This window comes from Pseudochaenichthys georgianus, chromosome 15, assembly GCF_902827115.2.
Source record: "Pseudochaenichthys georgianus chromosome 15, fPseGeo1.2, whole genome shotgun sequence".
NCBI lineage: Eukaryota > Metazoa > Chordata > Actinopteri > Perciformes > Channichthyidae > Pseudochaenichthys > Pseudochaenichthys georgianus.
In genome coordinates, this window is record NC_047517.1 from 13,606,557 (window position 1) to 13,615,977 (window position 9,421).

The following is a 9,421-nucleotide window of genomic DNA, read 5'->3' on the forward strand; positions in this document are numbered from 1 at the left end:
GCAACTGCGCAGGTCTGCGCAGGTCTTGCTTGTCTCAAACAAGCCTACTCGCTTGTTTAATTATTTTGCGGTCTAGATTTCTTTAATTTTTTGCGTGTGTTTATAAATTACCTCGAGGGCCAAACCAAATGGTCTCGCGGGCCGTATACGGCCCGGGGGCCGGAGGTTCCCCACCCCTGCTTTAGGGGCTCCGTAGATGACCGCAGTGCAGAATCGCTGTAATTTAAATCTCCTAACAATTTAGACATAGACCTATTATAAATACAGCCCTTAATATCATTCATTTTCTGGGCTCAATATGTGTCTTGGCCGTTTTCGTTGTGATCGCTAAATTCACATTGTTTATAATATTATCACCATTCCAAGCACACGAGTGCTTTTGTTTTGAAATCACTTCCGTGAGTTCCGCCCGGCCCCTCGCTCCAATATGTGGTATTTTAGAGTTGAGTAGATATTGATTAAGGGAATAGACTATGCTATTCAGTACAGGAAGCTTAGCAACACCTGGGCGGTGTACGGCTAAACCATAGAGTAGACTGGGGAGGGATAAAAGGGATAAACCCGCTAAAACCCTCGGCCTGCTTGCACCTCGCGTAAAACGGCGGATACCGGAAGTACGGTGTCGCCCTCGGCCCAATACCCGTATGTGTGTGTGAAAGAATTAGACCATTTAGTAAGGGAAAATGCAAAAATGCCTCTCAGACGCTCTTCCGTTTACTTGTTTAATAAAGAAAAACAATTGGACGGTAGATACACGGATTCACTGACCAGTGGTCAGTGACCACTGACCAGAACCTTCAGGGCTACGAATACGTCTATAAACACACGAGTTACGATATCCGATCCGAAGCAGGAAATTACGGAGGAACGTGAAGGCAGCGGGACAGTCTGTCAGGGGGACAGAGTTCGCATTATATTTTTTACACTTTGTGGAAGTTATTCTGCCATGGATCCACAGCCTCCTCAGAAACCATGGGAAAGGATGATCCCAGGGGCAATGGGTGCACCTATGAATTACAGGTAAACGCTATAGCCTTAGTTTGACACGGTATTTGTTTACTAACTACAGCTGGTTCGCAGTTGTTGTTAGCTAGCTTAAACCAGCTAGCTTACACTAAAGTTGTTGCACAAGCGAGGTGATATCTTCCAAACAGTGGAGACTTTGACATGGTGGTGTAAAACACTGAACAATTATCTAATTAGTGTTTGTCAAAACTATTTTTACCGACGATAGCCGTTTACATAAAGTAAGCTATCCTGTGCTATTAATAGCTAACCAGCTAGCTAGGCCTAATGAGGCCATGTTGTGTGTCTGCTATCTGAAGTGTGTATCGAAACGCTGTACATTAAATGCATCGCAACATGTAAACTAAAACCTTTTAATAATTTCGAATTGCCCCTTACAACTTTGGCTAGTTTTCAGTGGTGCAATGAATAAGTAACCTACGTTTACTCAAGTATATATTAATTTACTTGAATATTTTCATTTCATACTTTATAACTTTCACTTAACTACTTAATACTGTAAACAAATACTGTCTTTACAAATCAATCACACAAATGTGAAAGTTTGCTGCTATTTATTTTAATAAACGTAATAGGTCTAAAGCATTAGTAATAACTGTAATGTTTTTTAAATAAAATACATAAATAATGTATAGCATTATATAAATCATATTCATGCACATACTTACACGTATTGCAATTGGAATGGGAAAATACATATAAAAGGGGAACAAAATGTTAAATCATCCAGCCAAAATAATACATAATATGGACTCTTGGGCTCGATTAACAAAATATCAACAACAAAACCATGTATTACTTTACAGGCAATATACTGCCAAACATAACATATAAGCTTAGTTTGATACAAATAACAACAGCAACACTGTTATTTGACTTAAATCCTAAAAGTTCTCACCCTAGTCCTGTGGACGATGTTGATTAAAAAAATAATTGAGGTAATTTCAATAAAATAATTGACAATGTTTTGAACCGTTTGTCTTGTCTTCTCATTACACAGATCTGCAAACTTTGGCTTGGCTCCAGGCCCCGTTCCTATAGGCCGTCCCGTCCTGACCAGAATGGTTCCCCCGGTGCCCCCTCGCTCCGCCCAGCAGTCTTACCGACCTTCCTACAGCTCTTTTAACTCCTCTTCTTACAGCCCCTATGGGGGCTCCATGTATGGAGGCTACAGCCCATACAGCTATGGTGGTGGTGGTGGTGGTGGTGGTGGCTACGGCATGGGAGGAGGGTACGGCCGCCCCCCTCACACGGAAGAGGTCGCCCCCAGCCGGTTCGTGCAGCAGGCGGAGGAGAGCAGTCGCGGAGCCTTCCAGTCCATCGAGAGCATCGTCCAGGCCTTTGGCTCCGTCAGCATGATGCTGGACGCCACCTTTTCAGCCGTGTACAGCAGTTTCCGTGCTGTGCTGGATGTAGCCAACCACCTCACACGGCTGCGCTCACACCTCACCAGAGTTCTGTCAGCCTTCGCTCTGGTACGCACCTTGCGCTACTTCTACCGACGGTTACAGAGGCTGCTGGGCCGGAGATCAGACGCTGAGGTGGACGACTTGTGGGCAGACAGTTCAAGTGATGCCCTTGCTACAAGTGTGTCCAGAGGGGATGGAGCGGGGATTGAGGGCCAGCCTGTGAAGTCCTGGCCTATCCTTCTGTTCTTCGTTGTAGTTTTGGGGGGACCCTACCTTATCTGGAAACTGCTGAGCTCTGACCCTGGCTCTGAGGAAAGCGGTGAGGCTCATATTCCACATTTTACTGGAGATGGTGAACTTTTAAATGTGTATGTACATACTTTCTTTAACTCAGGAGCTGTCCTTCATTTATTTTACACTTTAGATCAGCAGCTCTCAGTTTGTAAAGAAATGTCCAACACTTAGCAAGCAGCTGCTAGCACAGTTGAGTTCACCATTACGGCCCGTCCACACTACAGCGTCGACAGCTTCAATCTGCCCATTCACTTTGAATGGGGTGACGTCACGTTGCCTCGCTTTTTCGCCGAACTGAATTGTGGGTAGCATAGCGGTCCGTCTCCGGCGTAGCCAGCGCCAGCCAATCAAATCCCGTTTCGGAAAATCTGACAACTCAAGCCGTAGCCAATCAAACCGCGTCTAAGCTGGGAGAGATATCCCGCCGTTAATTTCTATATTTCAAAAAAAGATGGAGGAGAAACTAATTATCGCTGTAGCAAATCACCCGGTTTTGTATGACCAGACCCTCTTCACCTACCGGGATACAAACCGGAGGAACCAGGCATGGAGGGAGGTGGCAGAGACAGTGGGTGAAACTGGTAGGTTTTTGCCTGTTTGGGGAGTTTATATATATATATATATATATATATATATATATATATTGCTCCCATAAAATCCCCGGGGGTTTTTGCTTTGTATGTCAGGGGCGGGAGATTCATGTGATTGGTTGTTGGTCGCGTTGCTTGAATAAAATCCCCAAGCTTCAGACATGCCCAGCTCCAAGCTTTTTTTGAAGCTGTAGTGTGGATGCCCCGTTACTGCTGGCTTTACCAATTATTTGGAATGAAAATATTTATGTGTCTCATTGGCCAACAGTTAAGAAACACTGTATCTATATTAGTATTTTTCTAACTTTTTCAGACCAAGGACCACTTAATACTAAAAAAAAATCCCCCAAAACAATAGGCCTCCAACTGTATATGACAGACTACAGGCAAATGAAATGGTTCTATCGTACAGTTTTAAACTTTGAAGCTACATGATGTCGAAATTATTATTAGTATTTTCATTTGTATCTACATAGTGCCAGGGTATTTTTTCAAATGCTCTGACCTTTTTGTGCGGCTGCTCTATGTGCTTCTACTTCTGCACACCACACCGCCCGACCAGCACTTTTCTGCTAGGGGAAAAAAAGCGTACTCATCCTTACAGAAACATTACATGTAATAGCTTACCCTATCCCTCCCTCAAACACACAGACAGAGCAAGTGCTGCGGCAGGTACTCGTCTCAGTTATTGTTTGAGTTTTTGAAAGTAGCGAGAAAATATCAAAGACTTACAGTTGAGGATGTTTTGATACAGTGGGGGAAAAAAGTATTTAGTCAGCCACCAATCGTGCAAGTTCTCCCACTTAAAAAGATGAGAGGCCTGTCATTTTCATCCTAGGTACACTTCAACTATGAGAGACAGAATGGGGGGAAAGAATCCAGGAAATCACATTGTAGGATTTTTAATGAATTCATTGGTAAATTCCTCGGTAAAATAAGTATTTGGTCACCTACAAACAAACAACATTTGTGGCTCTCACAGACCTGTAACTTCTTCTTTAAGAGCCTCCTCTGTCCTCCACTTGTTAAGTGTATTAATGGCACCTGTTTGAACTCGTTATCAGTAGTGGTGCACGATAATTATCGGTCCGATATTAGGAATTATGACGTCATCCCGATAAACCCGATAAAAGTATTAATAGCCCCGATAATATACAATATATTTTGGGTAAAAAAAATGTATTTGTATTTTGGGTTAAAAAAAAAAGAAAACAATACGTGGGTGGGTGGATTGGGATGAGGGGCGCTTGTTTTTCACTCGGCTCCTCCCGTTTTGCCAGTAGTGTGGTATAGTGGTTTAGGAAGAGGGGAGTTTTTCACAAATCCAGCGCTCCCTTCTCATGCCTGGCTGTGACGTAAATGGTGTGCGGCCATGAAGCCAGGACAGTAAACAAACATGTCGTCGGTAGTATGGGACTATTTAAAAGTTTCAGAGTTAGATGGTTCGCTTGCTATTTGTATTAACAAATGCAATGCAGAAGTTCCACGAGGAGGGAAAAAGGCAACGAGCTATAATACTTCCAACCTGATTAGTCAACTGAAACATCGCCATCGCTACGATGGTGTGTTAACAGCGTACGAAGACGCCTGCGCTGCTAAACTAGCGCCGAACCAAAGCCAGCTGCAAAGGCACCGGGGCTTTTACCTATCGACGAGGCTTTTGAAAAAGGCAAGAACTTTATTTGGGAAAATAGACAGAAGACAGAAGACCTTGTTTATATTGGCATCATATTGAGAGGTGCAGTCAGTGACGCGTCCTAAAACCAGGAAGTAAGCTGCTGGTTCCCTCCACAGAAAGCAATGGGATTTCTCCACAGGGTTTTGGAAAATACCTGGAAATAAGGTCTAAATATTGACCTGTTTGATAAATGCACGTTTTGTTCAGCCGGATAATCTCCACATGTCTACCCTACCTTTATAATTTTCGAATCATAAATCGAATCGATAGATTATAAAAGGGTTTTTGGACGCGTCACTGCACCACTAGAAGCCAACTCCATCGATCAAGCTGAAACTTCCTCTCCCTCTTCTTCTCATGCTCCCTGTCACTCTCCTTTAACTCCTCCGGTGACTTTCTTTTATTTGAAGATTGTTTTTGAGCCGGTTACCGCTGGTATTAAAAACATTTTGGCGAATGGTTAGTTTACAGTAACAGTCGCGATAGTCTGTAGTGAAGGAGCGCGCTCCCGCTCACAGGAGCCTGCTCGCGCTCCGCAGCAAACAGCTGTTTGCTTTTCACCCAATAACGAAAAGCGACTCACGAAACGCTGTGTTGTAGCGTTAATAAACGAAACAATTCAACAAAATTGCTAGTCAAAATACCAATACCACAGGAAACATTTTTTTTTAAACAATATTTTTAGTGGCCCGAGCGGGCAAGTGGAAAGTACGTTATGCTGGCCCGGGGTGTCTAAATAGTGCTTCCGGGCCAGCGGGCCATTTATAATGTCGAGCCCTGCCAAAGAGCTGTCAAAGGACACCAGAAACAAAATTGTAGACCTGCACCAGGCTGGGAAGACTGAATCTGCAATAGGTAAGCAGCTTGGTGTGAAGAAATCAACTGTGGGAGCAATTATTAGAAAATGGAAGACAGACAAGACCACTGATAATCTCCCTCGATCTGGGTCTCCACGCAAGATCTCACCCCGTGGGGTCAAAATGATCACAAGAACGGTGAGCAAAAATACCAGAACCACACGGGGGGACCTAGTCAATGACCTGCAGAGAGCTGGGACCAAAGTAACAAAGGCTACCATCAGTAACACACTACGCCGCCAGGGACTCAAATCCTGCAGTGCCAGACGTGTCCCCCTGCTTAAGCCAGTACATGTCCAGGCCCGTCTGAAGTTTGCTAGAGAGCATTTAGATGACCAGAAGAGGATTGGGAGAATGTCATATGGTCAGATGAAACCAAAATAGAACTTTTTGGTAAAAACTCAACTAGACGTGTTTGGAGGAGAAAGAATGCTGAGTTTCATCCAAAGAACACCATACCTACTGTGAAACATGGGCGTGGAAACATCATGCTTTGGGGCTGTTTTTCTGCAAAGGGATCAGGACGACTGATCCATGTAAAGGAAAGAATGAATGGGTTCATGTATCGTGAGATTTTGAATGAAAACCTCCTTCCATCAGCAAGGGCATTGAAGATGAAACGTGGCTGGGTCTTTCAGCATGACAATGATCCCAAACACACCGCCCGGGCAACGAAGGAGTGGCTTCGTAAGAATCATTTCAAGGTCCTGGAGTGGCCTAGCCAGTCTCCAGATCTCAACCCCATAGAAAATCTTTGGAGGAAGTTGAAAGTCCGTGTTGCCCAGCGACAGCCCCAAAACATCACTGCTCTAGAGGAGATCTGCATGGAGGAATGGGCCAAAATACCAGCAACAGTGTGTGAAAACCTTGTGAAGACTTACAGAAAACGTTTGACCTCTGTCATTGCCAACAAATGGTATATAACAAAGTATTGAGATTAACTTTTGTTATTGACCAAATACTTATTTTCCACCATAATTTGAAAATAAATTCTTTAAAAATCAGACAATGTGATTTTCTGGATTTTTTTTCTCATTCTGTCTCTCATAGTTGAGGTATACCTAGGATGAAAATTACAGGCCTCTCATCTTTTTAAGTGGGAGAACTTGCGCAATTGGTGGCTGACTAAATAATTTTTTGCCCCACTGTATCTGTAAAAAACATCTTTTCATTGACCAAAGATTAATTCTGTACCAGAAAAGCTGATATTGGTGTACGTAGCCTGGCTTTTACTCTTAATACAATCATAAGTAACAATGTTTTGTGTTTCTTTGCTTAGCCACTAACTGGGCGAGTGGGGATGATGACCATGTGGTGGCCAGAGCAGAGTATGACTTCTCTGCTGCGTCTGAGGAGGAGATCTCTGTGCGGGCCGGAGACATGCTCAACCTCGCCCCTAAAGGTGAGAGCTCGCTAATAATAACAACAGGACAATGTATTCTGTCCTCACGTTCCTCTCAGACAGAAATGATTCATCACATCATGTTAAACTAGACCATTACAGTCAATGTAATAAATCCTTGAAAAGTGTTTAAAGACAGAATTGGAAGTTTCTTGATTTGGTTTCTCATCTTATTTTATTCAAGTATTTTAACAAAAATAAACTTCTAGCAATTTGCAGTGAAAGTTATGTTGGCATTAAACTAGAATATAGAAATAACTGAAATTGACATATCCAATCAAAAAGCCTTTAAAAGTGTGTATTTTGAGTGAAGAGTATCAAACAAATAGTCAATTAAAATGGCACTTGCTCCTCTAATGGTGAGTTGCTGGTTTTTGTATGTGTTTATGAGGGTTATGTTGCAATGTGGGAACAATATGGATGCTACACAGAACATGTGTTGTATTGAATTGCTCAGAGCATTTAGACAACATATGAGTATTTGTTTCGAAGTTGTTCTAACTTAAGGTGGCATTCATGTGAATTTTCCCATTCTGGTACCCATTTGTCAGATTTCTTTGACACCACATGAATGCAGCACGGCCTACCTTGCAATGTTAGCAAAAGTGAAAATGATTTTGTGCTTCCATCCACCTTGATTAAGATCTCTAACATGTTCTTCCTTAGGCTATGCTAAACCAAGGTTTCTGCAAGTCGTTTTTTCTGTAATTCTGCTGAGACCAACAAACCGAGGCAAAATATAAAACCTCCTTGGAGGAAGTGATCATGAAAGGCATTTTGTGTAAAAATTCAAGATTTCTCTAAAGAAAATGCTTGGTGTTTGATGTTGATAAACTCAGATTGTGACCTTGTATTCTCCCCTGTGTTTAGAGCAACAGCCCAAGGTGCGTGGCTGGCTGCTGGCCAGCTTTGATGGCCAGACCACAGGACTCGTCCCAGCCAACTACGTCAAGGTCCTGGGGAAGAGGAGAGGCTTGAAGCATGCAGAGATGGAGAGGCTTGCTCAGGTCCGGCAAGGCACCACACAGGCCTCAGTAACAGCGCTTTCTTCTCACCAACAGCCAAGTCATGCCCCAGGCTTTCCACCGGGTCTCGGCTCAGCCTCCGCCCCTGTTTCTCAAGAGGCCCTGCTAGATTTAGTGTACAGAGAAACCCCCGCTCCCTTTAGTGTGGGAACATCCAACTCCAGTATGCCCTCGATAGTGCGAAACATCCCTGAGAAGACGGACCTGTGATGTTTGTGCATGTATGCATTTCTCTTTATGCAAGGTTATGTGTGATTATTATGGGTTGGCTCATTCAGTATTTGTGTTTCAGTCTGAAGCCTGACTAACAATGAGCTGACAGGAGATCTTAGGGGAAACAGTATAGTCCTCATTAAGAATTGCTCAAGTTGTACTACAAATCTATAATTATTCAAATGAGATGAAACACAATCTAGACCTGATGATAAACTAAATGGTTTCCTGTTGTACTGTTTAGAACAAGTGTGTCTGGAATTAGGTAATCCTTACATATCTTTATTCAGAGCTTGTACAAGAAAAAAGGTTCTGTGTATTCGCTAATTAGGATACACAACTGTACTAATGATAATGTCGGATTTTGTATTTAATATGTTGAAATTGTTCATTCACATGAATTAGTTGTTGTTTAAGTTAATGTGGTGCACTGATTCATCATCTCTATACTGACGCTGTAAGGACAAAGCCAAGGTCTTTTATTTGATACCATAATAATGTTATTTGGTGTTTGCCCCTACATGTAGTAGAGTTCTCCACATAGTCTTATTTGTGAAGCAAATGTGATTGGGTTATTCAGAATGAGAAGGGGGCTACATTTGCACATTTTCAGATTTTGGTTGGTCCAGAAAGTAATTTTGTAAATATTTGATATAATTATTTTGAAAATAAATATTTAAGAAAATCATGTTGGGCTCCTTGTGTAATGGCTTAATATATCATTAGTAGCTAGTTGGATTATGAAGTGATTTTCATTAGTAATAACAGGGTTTCACCACAGACATGGCCAAGATAGCAAGATAGCTTTTTGTTTTTTTTCTAGGTTTCATTGTACTAATACTGCTAGTGTTACATTTTTCCATGTGAATTTATTACGTTTTTGGAAAATGTTGAGGACAAAAATAATCGATTTACGGCCTCTGTCTC

The 9,421-nt window shown here is 42.4% G+C and overlaps 1 protein-coding gene across 1 annotated transcript; it reads left to right on the forward strand.

Annotated features, from left to right (window-relative positions):
- Positions 1–619: 619 nt before the first annotated feature.
- pex13 (peroxisomal biogenesis factor 13) lies at positions 620–9,182 on the forward strand. Its single transcript, XM_034101354.2, has 4 exons — positions 620–1,020; positions 2,027–2,754; positions 7,134–7,256; positions 8,127–9,182. Exons 1-4 carry the CDS (start codon positions 947–949, stop codon positions 8,489–8,491), a joined length of 1,290 nt encoding a protein of 429 aa, XP_033957245.1. The 5' UTR covers positions 620–946; the 3' UTR covers positions 8,492–9,182.
- The last annotated feature ends 239 nt before the right edge of the window (positions 9,183–9,421 follow it).

Bases quoted from the DNA above. Each gene is read 5' to 3' on its own strand.
- pex13 (XM_034101354.2), top strand. From the start codon at position 947: ATGGATCCACAGCCTCCTCAGAAACCATGGGAAAGGATGATCCCAGGG. The intron at 1,021-2,026 runs GTAAACGCTATA...CTCATTACACAG, and splicing joins GGTGCACCTATGAATTACAG to ATCTGCAAACTTTGGCTTGG. The intron at 7,257-8,126 runs GTGAGAGCTCGC...CCCTGTGTTTAG, and splicing joins GCTCAACCTCGCCCCTAAAG to AGCAACAGCCCAAGGTGCGT.